This window comes from Rhinatrema bivittatum, chromosome 4, assembly GCF_901001135.1.
Source record: "Rhinatrema bivittatum chromosome 4, aRhiBiv1.1, whole genome shotgun sequence".
Taxonomy (NCBI): domain Eukaryota; kingdom Metazoa; phylum Chordata; class Amphibia; order Gymnophiona; family Rhinatrematidae; genus Rhinatrema; species Rhinatrema bivittatum.
The window spans coordinates 38,621,782-38,638,275 of record NC_042618.1 but is presented as its reverse complement, the minus strand read 5'-3'; the positions used below and the strand labels follow the sequence as shown (position 1 = coordinate 38,638,275).

The window sequence follows — 16,494 nt, the reverse complement described above, 5'->3', positions numbered from 1 at the left end:
TCAAAGGCATTAAAAAAAGCTTTTTGGAAGACTACATCTAAAAACAATTAAGACTATTTTTCATCGATTTACATAGTAAAAGCCGATCCAAAGATGGGGGAAATATCGTGAAATGTAGGAAGTACGCAATTGAGATATGTGGCAATAGAAAGTGGGCGCTGAGCTCGGGTGTATTATGTGGTAGTAGAGAGTAGATTGACTATTCAGAGATAGGAGCAGAGTTAGAGTGTACAGCCAAAGAAAGAGGCGGAGCTTAATTTCCATATGTGGTAGTAGAGCGTGGATTGGACAATACAAAGGGGGGAGGGGGGAATGGAGTGTGAGTTAGATGATAGAAAAAAAAAAAAGTCCAATTCACCCATCCAGTCTATTTGGTTATTCTTGTCCACACTGTCAAAGATATATCTCAGCTGCTAGTCATAAAGAGAGACTGCTTATAAGATCTTTCTCCTCATCCAAGACAGTTTTTTGCCATCTTCCTCTTTTATACTCCACCGTTCTGGATGGACAGACATACAAGATCCTCTCTTTACTTCATGACCTGCATCCTTCCCCTCCTATGTCCAACACAAAGCTTTGTAACAATCTAATAGCTACCAATACTAGGGTGGTTGTTGCATGAACATCTGGCCTCTAGGGCCCCTTGACTGCTCTGGATACTACTCTGCCACCACCAAGCTACTTCACCGATCTACTCGACAAGAGGCATGCACAGCCTGCCAGATAAATCTGGCTACCTGAGTGTTTGCATTTCCACCAGGACTTCTAGTTATTACTGAACTTGCGGCCTGCCAGACAGATCCAGCTGTGTGGCTCTCTGCGTTTCTACTAGGATTTCTAGTTATTACTATATTGCTATTTCTGAGGCTGTAGAATAAGCTTAGATACAGATTTTGCTGACAAGTAGATTTTATCTCCCTTGCATCTGTTACATGTAATTAGAATTATTGCAATAACAATCAAAGCTGTCTGATTATTAATTTATCTTATTCTTTTGCAATGCTGGAGATCTGGGGAACTGGGGATAAATGTTCATTATTTAATTAAAAGTTCTTATTAACTTCCTCCCCAATTCAAAACAGGCTGACCTACTGCATATAAACACTCACTCAGCTGAGGGTCTCTAACACAGCGATTCTCAACCGGTGTGGCACCAAGCACCAGCAGGTGTGTTGTGGCTCCTGGCGTCCCACTGGCCCGGTTGTACTTCCCTCCTCCCTTTTTCCAGCCCCCGCGGGCCAATGGGAAGCCTCCTTTCTTCCTGCCCCCACACCCCAATGGGAAGCCTCCTTCATTCTTCCTGCCAGTGGAATAGGAAGAAGGAAGGAAGCCTCTGATTGGCCAGTGAAGCAGGCAGGAAGAAGGGGCATTGCAAAGCCTGGTGGGTGGGTGGGAGGAATGGTAGCGTTGAACCCTGACGAAGCAAGGCAGCCACGGGAGCTCATCCCCATGGCGGCAAAGAGGAAACCCGACCAAGCAAGGCCATTACGGGAGCCCATCCCTGTGGCAGCGAAAAAGAAGGCCCGCCGGAATAAAGCCGCGGCGGAACTGGAGCCCATCCCTGTAGCTAAAGAAGAGGTTTGGTGGTGAGAGCTTGGGCGTGAGTGGGTGAAAGAGCATTTGTGTGTGATTGAGAGAGAGACTGGTCAGGAAGATGGTGTGTGAGTGAGAGAGAGAGAGAGAGAGAGACACCGAGACTGGTCATGCAGTCTAATTGGGGGGGAGGGGGGTGTGAGTAACTGGTTGTGGGCGCTAAGGAAGAGGACTGTGAGGACAGAGCTTCAGCAGCCTTTGCTGCTTCTGGTGAGTGCTACTGGTCTGGAAGGTAAAGGAGTAGGAGAGTTGCTGGAGAGGGTAAGTAAAGGTGGCTTTTTAAGTTTATTTTTCTTGATTGACTGCCATTTTAATTATTGAGTATTATGCGATGTCTGCTGTTTTGAAATATTTTATTGATATTTGGACATGTTTTAATAATTTTTATGAGTTTTTAATTGTTGGATATTATTCTGTTCAGCAGCTGTTTTGTAACATTTTTAGTATAGCTTTATAATTATTTCTGTTTGGAGCTCTATAGCAGCTTGGCTTATTCTGTTTTCCTAATAGGAAGTGTATTAGTGTTTAGGGCCTGGTTTTAATTTTTGTAGTGCTGCCTTACATAGATAGGGTTGTTACTGTAAGTGTGTTCCATGGGACTATGTTAAGTGTTATATTTCTCTTTCCATTTCTCCAGGTTTGCATTGCATACAGAGTGGCTTTTTTGGTTTTCCATTCCAGTTTCTGTCTCCATGTTTTGGGTATGTGACCGAGGGGAGGTATTTTACTAGCATGGAGGCATTTGTATCAATCTTATTTGTTGTGTTTTCTCAATAGGATATGCATTAGTGGTAAATTACTGTCTTTTCAAAAGGAAGGCTATTGTGCCTGGTAGTAAAGGGAGTTTGTTTTGCTTTTACTGAGATGTCATCAGAACCAGAATATCTTTTTTGTCTGGCGAGTTGTACAGGGTATTGCCTTAGTTCTGCTCTGCACTCATCATGTAGATGAGAGTATCCTAACCGCTCGGTGAAGCACGAGGGGGAGAAAACTCTTCAGCGCCAGACAGACCGCTCTGAGCTCTAAGCGATTGATCGGCCAGGAGGCTTGTAACCTTATCCACCGCCCCTGAACCAAACTCGTCTGGCACACCGCTCCCCAGCCGGAGAGACTGGCATCCGTGGTGACAACCACCCACTCTGGAATGTCCAAGGGCGTCCACTGTGCCAAGTGAAGCAGGACGAGCCACAAGAGCAGACTGTCCTTGACCAGCTGCAGGAGTGGGAAGACGATCTGGTACTCCTGAGACACTGGCTTCCAGCGGGAGAGTAATGCTCTCTGTAACTGACACATATGCGCAAAAGCCCAGGGAACCAGATCGATGGTGGAAGCCATGGAGCCCAGTAATTGTAGATAATTCCAAGCCGTGGGAATGGAGAGGCAAGAAAAGCGCTGCACTTGCGCTATGATCGACTGAGCCCGGTCTGGGCGCAGGAAGACCATGCCTACTGACGTGTCGAAATGGGCTCCCAGGAAGTCCAGAGTTTGAGATGGGGTAAGGCTGCTCTTGGTGAAATTGACAACCCAACCTAGAGATTGGAGCAGCTGTAACACTCTCTTGACCTCCCAGTGACACTGGCTCAAGGACTTCGCCCGGATCAGCCAATCGTCCAGATAAGGGTGAACCAATATTCCCTGTTGGCGAAGAGCCACCGCCACCACTACCATTATTTTCGTGAATGTCCGCGGAGTGGTCACCAGGCCAAAGGGCAGCGCCTGAAATTGGAAGTGCTGTCCTAGGATTTTGAAGCGGAGGAAGCACTGATGCGCCTTGTGGATGGAAATGTGTAGATAGGCTTCCATTAGATCCAGGGATGTGAGAAATTCTCTGCGGTGTACCGCCGCAATCACTGAGCGTAAGGTGGGGTACCTTGAGCGACTTGTTGACCCATCTTGAGATCCAAAATGGGGCGAAAGGAGCCCTCCTTCTTGGGAACCAAAAGTAGACTGAATAATGGCCGGACCCGACTTCCGTTGGTGGCACCTCGATGATCGCTCCCAGGGCGAGGAGTTTGTCGAGCGTCTGCTGCACGATGATTCGTTTTTGTGGTGACCCGCAGGGGGAGAAGAGGAATCTGTCCCTTAGGGGTCAAGCAAATTCTAATGCGTAGCCGTGCTTTAGAATATCTAAGACCCTCTGATCTGACGTGATCTTGACCCACTCCTCGTAGAAGAGGGAAAGCCATCCCCCTATCCTGGGGATCGGGGAGTGGGCCAGCCTGGCATCATTGCGAGGACTTGGAGGATGTTCCTGGGGTCGGGCCATCATGGGTCTGTCTCCGGCCTCGAAAGGAACGGGAGCAGGACTGGGAATGTGAAGAAGGCAGAGGGGTCGTCCTAGTAGTCCGTGGCCAATCTTCCGGAAGCCTATGTACCGCATTCTCTCCGAGGGACTTGATAATCTGGTCGAGATCTTCTCCAAAAAGAAATTTTCCTTTGAAAGGTAGCAAACCTAACTGTGATTTAGAGGAGGAATCCGCCAACCAGTTGCGGAGCCAGAGGAGGCGTCTGGCCGAGACTGCAGAAACCATGGATCTGGCCAGAACACAGAGGAGGTCATACAGAGCATCCGTTCCATAAGCTATGACGGCTTCCAGGTGGTCTGCCCGTTGCGCTTCCTCCGGAGGCAGGTCTTGGGAGCTGAGGAGTTGTTGAACCCAGCGAAGGCCCGCTCGTTGCGCTAGGGAGCTACAGATGGCCGCTCGAACTCCCAGCGCGGACACCTCGAAGACTCTTTTGAGATACACTTCGAGCTTCCTATCCTCCAGATCACGCAGAGCTGTACCTCCCGTCACCGGAATGGTTGTTCTTTTCATGACGGCCGAAACCGCCAAATCCACCTTAGGAACATTTAGCAGATCCAGGAAATCATCCGGGAGGGGATATAGTTTTTCCATTGCTCTGCTGACCTTAAGGGAGGCCTCAGGGGAGTCCCATTCCCTGGATAATAGTTTAAGAAGAGTAGGATGGGTAGGAAAGGACTTTGATGGAGGACGTAAACCTGCCAGCACGGGGTCTCCTTTTTCACCAGAGGAGTGGGCCCAGGTGGTTCCTGGGGGGCCCCAATATCCAACTCCTGCAGGATATGCGGAATAAGGGAGTGAGCTCGTCCCTCTGGAATATACGCAGAACTCTGGGATCGTCCCCTTCCAGGTGCGCCATAAGCAAAGGCTTCTCCTGATCTGGATCCGGAGTGTTATCAACACCCCCAACAGGTGGATGAACCAAATGAACCCTGGTGGCCCCCTGAGGGACTCCTGGTGCTCCTGCCCCGAAGCCCTCTACTCCCTGAGTGGCCCCCGCGGGAGGAGGATCCGCTATCCTGATAATCTTGGGAGGGGGCAGCCCTGCTGCTGGATCCAGAGGCTGGCTCATCCTGGCTAAGTAGGCATTGTGCAATAATAGCACAAAATCTGTGGAAAACGGAGGGGTCCCCAACCGGAGGACAGGATCCCAGAGGAGGCACCGGCGTTAAAATCGGGGGAAACGGTGAAAAAATCTCCTCAGGATCTCCTTCTGGGTTCGCAAGAGCAGCTGGCTCTGTATCCAAAATCGCCGCCGTTCCCACGCTAGGCGGGATCGGGGCCGGCCGCTGTATATCAGGGTGCGCCTGAAGGCGCGAAACTGAGCATCCCGCCAGCTGCGAGGTGCCCTCCCCACCAGGGAGGCACCTCGTACAAATTCCTTCGCGGGAGAGCCGCGATCCAGGCTCTCCGCACGGCAAACATCGATACGCTCTCAGCATGGCAGGAGAGGGGGAACCGCAAGGAAATAAGCTGCAAATGCCGTGAGTAGCGGGAAAACACCTCTGCTTAAAATTAAATCAATCTCCCTCACCGACCCAACCAGGAAGCCAGAGGAATGTACGTCTCTGAAGCAGGCTGCCCCAAGGAAAATGGCGTCTCGGGGCAGTGGGTCGGACCGCGGAAAAAGGGGGAGAGGTTGGAACCTCCAACATACACCCCCGGGAGAGCAGAGCTAGCGAGCTAAGCTGTGAAGGAAAGAACAAACCAAAACTTACCCCGTGCACAGCTAAAAGAGAAAGCAGAGAAGGAAGACTGTGAGAAATAACAGTTCGGGCTGCAAATTGGAAGATAATAGCTTTTTTAAACTACAAGAACTTGATCCATCCAACAAAGAAAAACAAGTAAGCTGAGAAATAGAGAATAAATCTAGCTTGAAGCAATGCCCTGGGAGGAGCAGAGGTTCCCGCACTCCTATCTGCTGGAGTCAGAAACATACCGGGGATTGACAGAGGGTGCCACTGGTTTAATAAAGCAGCACCCTTCAAAGCTTTGTCTGACTCCATCTGCTGGATGGGGGACATAACCCACCGTTTGGACTGATCCGGGTATGTACAGGGAAAGTGAGTTTGCTTTGCTTTTACTGAGATGTCATCAGAACCAGAATATCTTTTTTGTCTGGAGAGTTGTACAGGGTAATGCCCTAGTTCTGCTCTGCACTCATCCTGTAGATGCAGAGTGCATGTTTACATTTAGCTCCGTGTCGGTCAAATGTTCAGTGTGGACGAAAAAAGGTTGAGAACCAATGCTCTAACATATGGGGAGGTTTGTCTCTCCTTTGGGTCAGTACAAAACAATGCACACCCAGGATCAGAATGGCATCCAGCTAAGTGTGCACAGTGAAAAGCCCATAATATTAACAAGTTGAAAGGTTTTCCAGCTCACTTTCCTGGAGAAGTGAGGTAAAAATCACAAAGAGCTGAAGGAAAGTATTTGTTTTGTTTTTCATATCTGTGATGTTTAGCAAAGTTTCTTCAAACTGAATAGCTCTGAATGTCTATGTAGATTTTCCAAGGACAGAGCCAGAAACGCCATCAATAAGTTATAAACTCAGCAGATTACTAACTAATATATTTGTCTACTACAGTAATGTTACTTACCTGGTTTATAGTGTCTAACAAATAAATATTATATTCATCCCAGCTCAGCACCCATCCTTCCTGAAAGAAGCAGGATACAAGCCCAAGGTGTTTCTCTGACACAGTGAATTTCTCCACGTTCAGGGACTCCAAGCGAGGATACAACTCAAAGACTTCTACTCCCCCAGCCACTACATCTTTTAACAGGAAGGTGGCCTGTACGGTTCCATGGGCATCAGCTCTCCAGAGGCGCAGCCCCGGTCTTGCCGCATACAAGGCGAGATCACTCTGTTTGCACAGGCCTGGCATGAAACACGCTCCAAATTTCCCATTGCTGAAATAAAAACAGTGTATTTCATATTTACTTTTTATGGAAAACACAGTAAACCTAAGCATGAAGTATGTCACAGTGATCAACTCCGGCATTAGCTGAAGAAAAAAGGATTTCAATCCTGACCATGTTATGATCTGTGCAGCTAATTAGCAGCACGGTACTGGGGACTCTGTTTCCAAACAAGCCTGAGTCATCCAACAGGAGTCAGACCCTAAAGCCTACAATGGATCGATAGAACAGAGGGCCAGGAGTCCCAAATTCTGACTGTCTAAAGCTGTTTGCTATGAACATCTACCAGCTCTTTCTACCTTTCCCTCTAGGCAACATAAACTGACATTTCATTAGCATGGCTTACTCAAGAACACCCCTGGGCAGTACTACCTCTCTCAGTTTGACTTTCATATGTTCAAGGCTCAAAGAGAAAAGCAAATTAATTCTCTAAACATAAAGCTGTGGCTGGTGTAGACAAATCACAACACAAGAAGGTTAGCCACCAAGACCGGCACATAAAGATCACTATCCAGCTTTAAACCACCAAGCTCAGTAGAATGTTGTATCTCCATTTCTTACCTAAGCAATATAGGAAGCACATCTACAACCATAACAAATTGACAGAGTCCACCCAAGTGGGGTTGACAGTCTTAGTTTTGTCCACAGGGGAAATTAATGCCAATGATAAGGTGAAACCAATGCCAAATGATAAGGTGAAACTTAAGTGTACCTGTTAATTTCCTTTCCCTGAGTCTTGACAGGCAAGTCCAGATGGATGTATTTACAGTCCCTCACCAGCAAATGGAGGCAGAGAACACAAGCCTTTTCTGATGTCATATATCCCCATATAGACTGGGTTAGCAGGAATTACTGCCAGCAGTTCTTATCCAAGATTCTGCATGCTCTTAAAACCATTATCTCCCCCCTTACATACAATGTCTAACCAACAGGAGCTATAGAGGGTGAGAAAAAAAAATAAAGAACGTTAAAAAAAAAAAAAAAAAAAAGGAAAAGAAAACATTTCTTCCTTTACTCATCTGAACGCCCAACACAGGTTCTCCTGTTTATTCTTCTCCATTACATTCCTCACGTACACACTAAGGGAACTCCTTAAAACATATTTACTCTAAGCTTGACAACATAAAAATAACCTCAAAAAAAAAAAAAAAAAGAAAAAAAATTTCCAACCTGGCTTCTTCATGTTAACATTGTGGTCCCAGGCAGGTTCTGGACTGGTCTGTTAGGATTCAAGGAAATATAATTAAATTTCACCTTCTTTATCATCCTGCCAAAATCAGTCCAGATGGATGGGACATGCCAAAGCAGTGTCTACCCCAGATGGTGCCGAACGAGCCTCCCAGGCTCTCGGCCTCCGTGGGGATCGCCACTGCGGTAAATTAACATTTGAGGCATCACCAAGGTGCCCCCCCCCGGGAGGCAGTTGGAACAGATGCCAGCTCCCGCTCCCGCCTTCCCACAGGCGCTGCAGGACGCACCATGCAGCATGAGGAGGAGCACTAAAAATAGAAAAAGAGAGCCTGGTGGGAGGTACATCCACAGGAAGCCGGCAGGCAGCGATCAGCAGGGGGGGGGAACGAAGAGGTCCAGAGAGGTCTTTGGAGAGGAAGGCAAAGTAAAATTCTTTTTACCTAAAATGCACCTGTGTTTTATTTTATCTATTTATTTATTTTAAAGAAATAAAACTGGACCTGTCCCCCTCAGAGGGTGAGTGAACCGGGCTCCCTGGTATCACCCTCAGAGACTGCCAAGGAGTGCCGGTTACAGGGTTCTCAACCCTCTGCTCCTCTGCCTCAAATACCGGGGGGGATGGTCCCACCAGGACTTGCCAACCCCCGGGAGGCTTATAGTACCTCAATCTTCTTTTTGTTCCTTAATTTAGTCTTTTTTTTTTTTTTTAAAGAGGTTTCTAGCTAATCCAGACTGAAGGGATTTGCACCTCCACCATCTGCTGGAGACAGAGAAATACTGACGACCCTAGGTGGCACCTCAGGGTATAGGGCAGAGTCCGTTCAAACTTCTCTGTCTCCATCTGCTGGAGGGGAGGCAAAACCCAGGAGTCTGGACTGATCCAGGTATATACAAGGAACCTCATTTTGAGCTTCTAGTCCCTGTGGTGCCCTGAGTAAGTCCTTCCTGGCCACCTGTTCAGCTGCTCCAAAATGGCTGTGTTGGTACCTGCATCATTGCTTTTGGAAAGGTGCCATACCTGCCAGATCAATGCTTCCTAAATTTCCTAAAGTGTGCCAACACCTCCCTGAGGTCCCCCTGCCTTTATCTTCTGGCAGTTTCTGTAATCTGGACCCCCCTAGATCCTTCACTAGCTTTTATCACTCCTTTCTAAACAATAAATGACCTACTCAGACAGGTTTCTGAAGCAGAGTCCACTGCCCAATTTCCTTAACCACAACAACTCCTAGCTGAAATGTCTGTCTCTATCTGTTTTTCTGAGATCCTGATTAAATACGAGGTGTCCACCAACAAAGTCGCTCCTAATTTGAACCTTGTCGTTTCCCTTCCCAGGGTATCTTAGGCTCTCTCTGAATCCAGCTGGCCTTGTTGAGCCCATTGTATCAGTTGTCTAGCCACATACCCCTACAGATCGCTGCCTGCAGGAAGAGACTGGTTGTCTCAAATGATCTTTTCAAGAACGACTCTCTTCCAATCTTGGAGATCCCTCAGCAGTGCAACCCCCTCAACTAAGATTGTTGTCCTTTTAGCGATGGTAGCTACCAGTGCGTCCATCTTCAGCAAACGAACAATTAGTCTACTTCTTCTTTCTGGATGGGGTAGAGTTGGAGCACGACTTTCCTACATTTGAGGGTGGATTGAGGTTTCTTCCATTCTACCATAATCAGCTGCCATAATCAGAATTTGAAAAGAAGTTGGCTGTAGAGGCAAAAACTCACAGTAAAAACTTTTTAAAATATATCCGAAGCAGAAAGCCTGTGAGGGAGTCAGTTGGACCGTTAGATGATCGAGGGGTTAAAGGGGCACTTAGAGAAGATAAGGCCATCGCGGAAAGATTAAATGATTTCTTTGCTTCGGTGTTTACTGAAGAGGATGTTGGGGAGGTACCCGTAATGGAGAAGGTTTTCATGGGTAATGATTCAGATGGACTGAATCAAATCACGGTGAACCTAGAAGATGTGGTAGGCCTGATTGACAAACTGAAGAGTAGTAAATCACCTGGACCAGATGGTACATACCCCAGAGTTCTGAAGGAACTAAAAAATGAAATTTCAGACCTATTAGTAAAAATTTGTAACTTATCATTAAAATCATCCATTGTGGCAGTGACTGTTGGCTGAGAGAGAGCACCTGGAGAGCTCCTAATTTCCCTGCAAACCTTTTGCCTGCTAGCCCCGACGTCATCGGGAGGGCCGAGGAGACGCCATAAGAACGGCGTCGGTGAGGTTCTTACTTGCAGTGACTGTTGGCTGAGAGAGAGCACCTGGAGAGCTCCTAATTTCCCTGCAAACCTTTTGCCTGCTAACCCCGACGTCATCGGGAGGGCCGAGGAGACGCCATAAGAACAGCGTCTCCTAGGCGCGCCACTGCCGCCGGCGCGCCGCCAAAGCCGCGCGCGCAGCTTTGCTCGGCTTAGCTCGGTGTGAGAGGTTCGAGGGGGAACTCCGTCAGACGTCACTGCCACAGAGGCAAGTACTTCAACATTGCGGCGAGAACGATTGACTGTTAGTATATATATAGAATTGTTTCATTTCTAAGATGCCACCCAAACGGAAGGGGAGAGTAAGGGTTTTCCATCCCTACCCCCTCCGTCTCCAATACAGCAAGAAATCGTTCGGTTTCTATCTGCACCTGCACCTTATCCAGGAGCTAAGGACACTGCTGGTTCAACATTGTTGGGAGACAATGTGGGAACCTTAGAGGAGGCATCTCTGAGCCCACATCTTGATATTCCACCAAGCAACAGGGTGGCAGAAGCCTCTACATGTGGCTCCCTAGAGGATTCCAACTCTCTTGAGCAGGGAGCTACTAGTAGAACCATCGGAGGAAGTGAGGGGATAATACTAGAGACAAGAGAACAGGCATCAGCAGGTGGCCATATAGAGGTTTTGAAGCACCCTGCGGTGGTAACATTGGAGCTGATATGGGACTTGATAGCAAAAATATCTGTGGATATTAAAGAGCTTGAGAAAAAAGTGGAAGGAGGGACAAGGAATAATCAACAGGAATTATTGGAAATCCGAGATTCTGTTAAAAACTCTGAATTAAGGATTAAAACATTAGAAGAGAAAGATAAAAAGAGCTTAGAATTTCAGTCATTAGTAGTTAAAGACAGAGATTCATTGTCCAAGCGTATTGAATTATTTGAAAACAATAGTAAGCGTTTAAATTTACGCCTGCTTAACTTTCCAAGGATAGTTGGGCAGGTTCCAATGGAAACGCTGAAAAAGTTCTTTGTGGAAGTTTTGCATATTTCTGAAAATGAATTTCCTTTAATAAGTTATTGCTACTTTTTTCCAAAAAAAAATCCAAATTTAAATGAAGAGGAGATGCCTTTTCAAGGTGATCTCACTAATTTCTTAGAGAGTACGAATAATCAAGTAATAGATAGGGGACTGCAGGTTGTTTCCTTCATGAACCTGTTGGATCTGAACAGGGTTATGAAGCAATACTTCAGCAATTACCCTGTAACATTCTATGACAATTTGGTAAAAATTTTCCCAGATTTATCTATTGCCACTCAATCAAGAAGGAGAGAATTTCTGGTGTTTAGACAGGAATTATTGGCATTAGGATTTTCATATACCTTGAGATATCCTTGTAAATGTGTCATTAAAAAACAACAGGACACCTTTATATTCTTCAATCCAGTTGATTTAAAAGCTTTTGTTGAACAAAAAAAGAGTAGCTACACTACCTAATCAGTCCAATGATATAACAGAATGATTGCAGGATAGCAATGTTGAATTTAACTTCTTTTTTTCTTCTTATTTGATAACTCCCTAATATTTCCCTTGCCTCTGAAACAGATGTATGGATGAATAAATTTTCTTTTGGTTATGTCATAAATTAGATTAATAATATGTTACTTAATTATCTATGATTGTATTGGAGAACAGTAGTTATGGTGTAATAACAATGTTTTACCTGTCTAATATTGAAAATCAATAAAAATTTAAATGATAAAAAAAAAATCATCCATTGTACCTGAAGACTGGAGGATAGCAAATGTAACCCCAATATTTAAAAAGGGCTCCAGAGGCGATCCGGGAAACTACAGACCGGTTAGCCTGAATTCAGTGCCAGGAAAAATAGTGGAAAGTGTTCTAAACATCAAAATCACAGAACATATAGAAAGACATGGTTTAATGGAACAAAGTCAGCATGGCTTTACCCAGGGCAAGTCTTGCCTCACAAATCTGCTTCACTTTTTTGAAGGAGTTAATAAACATGTGGATAAAGGTGAACCGGTAGATGTAGTGTACTTGGATTTTCAGAAGGCGTTTGACAAAGTTCCTCATGAGAGGCTTCTAGGAAAAGTAAAAAGTCATGGGATAGGTGGCGATGTCCTTTCGTGGATTGCAAACTGGCTAAAAGACAGGAAACAGAGAGTAGGATTAAATGGACAATTTTCTCAGTGGAAGGGAGTGGACAGTGGAGTGCCTCAGGGATCTGTATTGGGACCCTTACTTTTCAATATATTTATAAATGATCTGGAAAGAAATACGACGAGTGAGATAATCAAATTTGCAGATGACACAAAATTGTTCAGAGTAGTTAAATCGCAAGCAGATTGTGATGAATTGCAGGAAGACCTTGTGAGACTGGAAAATTGGGCATCCAAATGGCAGATGAAATTTAATGTGGATAAGTGCAAGGTGATGCATATAGGGAAAAATAACCCATGCTATAATTACACAATGTTTCCATATTAGGTGCTACAACCCAAGAAAGAGATCTAGGTGTCATAATGGATAACACATTGAAATCGTCGGTTCAGTGTGCTGCGGCAGTCAAAAAAGCAAACAGAATGTTGGGAATTATTAGGAAGGGAATGGTGAATAAAACGGAAAATGTCATAATGCCTCTGTATCGCTCCATGGTGAGACCGCACCTTGAATACTGTGTACAGTTCTGGTAGCCACATCTCAAAAAAGATATAATTGCGATGGAGAAGGTACAGAGAAGGGCTACCAAAATGATAAGGGGAATGGAACAACTTCCCTACGAGGAAAGACTAAAGAGGTTAGGACTTTTCAGCTTGGAGAAGAGACGACTGAGGGGGGATATGATAGAGGTGTTTAAAATCATGAGAGGTCTAGAACGGGTAGATGTGAATAGGTTATTTACTCTTTCGGATAGTAGAAAGACTAGGGGGCACTCCATGAAGTTAGCATGGGGCACATTTAAAACTAATCGGAGAAAGTTCTTTTTTACTCAACGCACAATTAAACTCTGGAATTTGTTACCAGAGGATGTGGTTAGTGCAGTTAATATAGCTGTGTTTAAAAAAGGATTGGATAAGTTCTTGGAGGAGAAGTCCATTACCTGCTATTAAGCTCACTTAGAGAATAGCCACTGCCATTAGCAACGGTAACATGGAATAGACTTGGTGTTTGGGTACTTGCCAGGTTGTTATGGCCTGGATTGGCCACTGTTGGAAACAGGATGCTGGGCTTGATGGACCCTTGATCTGACCCAGTATGGCATTTTCTTATGTTCTTAAAATGGCTGGGTGAAAAGGAAAGGCCCTAGGGAGCTTCCTAATGCCCATTAGTATGGGATCCCCCTTAGGGGCTCCCTCAGCCTTTGGCTTTTCTGAGAACCTCAAGGACTAGAATATCCTCAAAATGAACATATATCTCTTCATCTCTAAATATTCTCAGCACCGCATCTACCCCCCTCTGCCCCCCAATGCTATCTCTGCATCTTCCCAACCTTCCTCTTGCAACTCTCCGCCAATTCCCAATAGCCCAGACTGCCTACCCCATGATGATCCTGAGCAGGCCAGGGAGAACTCCTAAAAGACCCTAAAAAGAGCAGGGTAAGAACTTACTTCCTGTTCCTCTCCGCAGACCTCAGGAAAAAAAAGTGGACTTTCTGGTGACCTGTTCCTTCCCCTCTTCATCTCGCAATCGACGCTTTCAGTGGATGCTGGTGTGCCTCAGAATCCTCTGTCATCTGGCTTAGAAGGGCTGCAACTGTGTCTCCATTTGCCCATCTTCCCAGTAGCACAGTTAATTCTCCTGCACAGGCTTCTTGCCGTGCTAGCATCTCCTGCCCCCTTCCCCCAATGCTGCAGAAGTCCTGTTCCGGCCGATCACAGTTCCTGAAAAAGGAACCTGCACCAAGCTCTACTGCTGGCTCCCACAAAGCAAATACTTCCTCCCCCTTTCTGCCATGTGGTACAAAGTAGATAGGGGGGGGGGGTTCTCAGAAGAAACTGAGCCTTCTTTGCTGGACCACAGAGATGCCATAAGAATAACGTCATGCTTGCTTTTTTCTCTTTTTTTTTTTTAAAAGGGCAATTTTATGCTCCACTGATTTGACCAAGCCTGAATGGGAACTGGTTTTTGGTTTTTTTACGTAAGAGCAACCACTGCTGGCTATTGTCTGTAGATCTCCTTTTTAGGGGGAGGATGGGGGCTCTTGGTTCTGGTTGTCCTAGAAAGAACTATAGGGTAGAAGCCAGACAACCTAAATAAGGATGTGCACAATTGAACCCAAGCCTGCAGCCATGCACAGACTAAATCAAAGTGCAGGCCTGAGCAATATACGTGATGATCTTGGCAACTTCACATAAAAGACTGTGACACCACAACTCCCTATCAGACATTTGTCTACACCTCTTCATGTGCTAATACACCTCAGACACATGAACTGCTGAGCATGTCCTTGATGGAAACTTTGTATCTAGCCATGAAACTAAGAAGTGGGTATTGTTCAGCAAATGTCCGCTAATGAACCTCATTACTAATAGTGAGAATATTCACATACATCTAGATTCCGAAAATGACATCAGCAGTCCTCCAATTCTATGTCTACAGATGGTGGTGACATCCAATCAAGACAATGTTGGATCCTATGAAACTGTATATACAAGTTCCAAGCAGGTACAAAAAAGAATGCAAATCTGAAGTACATAGACTGCAGAACCTTTTCTTGTGTAACTTTTTTCCCAGGGGAACTTTTTCTAAGAACTTCTTTCCCAGAACTTTTAATTGTTGCAGTTCACTGCCCCTGTGATTGAGCAAGCTTAAGACTGTTGCTTTCTCAGCACAGCCTACTCTATTAACCTTGGCGTAGCTGCCTTGTCATACTTGTCAATTTTACCTATGACAGAACTTTGACAAGGCAAGGCCTTCTTTACCCTGTTCTTATTGATATACCTCACAGAGACATCTGTGAGACCTCTGGGTACATAAGAGGTTGCCATACTGGGTCAGACCAAGGGTCCATCAAGCCCAGCATCCTGTTTCCAACAGAGGCCAATCCAGGTTACAAGTACCTGACAATTACCCAAACACTAAGTATATCCCACACTACTGACACCAATAATAGCAGTGGCTATTCCCTAAGTCAACTTGATTAATAACATTTAACAAGAACTTATCCTAACCTTTTTTAAATCCAGCTACACTAACTGTCCTAACCACATCATCTTTCAACAAATTCCAGAGCTTAATTGTGCATTCAGTGAAAAAAATGTTCATGCTTATTTTTCATGACAGCACTTTCCTTTGTAAAACTTAGAAACTTAAAAACTAAAACTACAGTTACGGTATTAAATCTTGCAAACCAGATCAGGTTCTTAGGAGGAGTGTGGAATGAGAGTTGTTTTAGAAATATCTCATGTGACCACTGGTCTATAAGAGACAAAGATAGAATCATTCAGCAAGCATGGAGTTGGATTCTTAGTCATTCAACACATTGCAAATTTATAATTTTTGATTATGGCTGAGATCCAAATTGTTTCCCTTAATGTTCGTGGGATATCGTCCCCAGTGAAGAGGACCCGGATCTTACAGTTTCTCAGGCAGAAAGGCGCACAAGTGGCTTTTTTTTTTTTTTTTTTTTACAGGAGTCACATCTAGTAGCCAGCGAACACGCAAAGCTAAAAAGGAACCTGGGTGGGGCAGGATTATGCAGTATCTTTCTCCTCAAAGAGCAGAAATGTCTGTGTACTTAACCATAAGAATTTTCCTCTGCAAGTACATAGATTCTTCTGTGAACCAGATGGTCGCTTTATAATGTTAGAATATAGCCTGTATGGGAGTTTGCTCACACTAGTAAATGTTTATGGTCCAAATACAGGGTAACTGGATTATTATAAGAAATTCCAGGAGGTAATTGCCCAGTTTGCTATGGATCGTGTCTGTATGGGAGGGGACTAGAATGTATGTTTAGACCCAGCGCTCGATAGGACAAGTACTCGACATGGGCCAGACGAAAGTGGGAAAGGGTTAAAGGACTTAATGCAGACTTATGACCTCGTAGATATATGGAGGGAGCAGAACCCGGGGGCTAGAGATTATACTATTTATTCCCCCAGATTTTTGTCCTACAGCAGACTCGATTATTTTTTATGCAGTCGGGGATTTCCTGGTCCAGCTGGTGAGTCGGATATCCTGGGTTGTACTATTGCTGACAAGCACACAATTTCCTTGGCATTTCCAATAGTGGGGGAGGGGCGGAGCTGCAGGTG

General features: G+C 45.3%; 1 protein-coding gene across 4 annotated transcripts in view; it reads right to left on the bottom strand.

Moving 5' to 3' along the window:
• Positions 1 to 16,494, bottom strand: part of TECPR2 (tectonin beta-propeller repeat containing 2) — a 181,856-nt gene that overhangs the window by 145,773 nt on the left and 19,589 nt on the right. For all 4 annotated transcript variants that reach the window (XM_029597970.1, XM_029597973.1, XM_029597971.1 and 1 more), the window contains one exon: positions 6,497 to 6,809. In XM_029597970.1, coding sequence (XP_029453830.1) covers positions 6,497 to 6,809 — 313 coding nt within the window. The remainder of the gene's footprint in view (positions 1 to 6,496; positions 6,810 to 16,494) is intronic.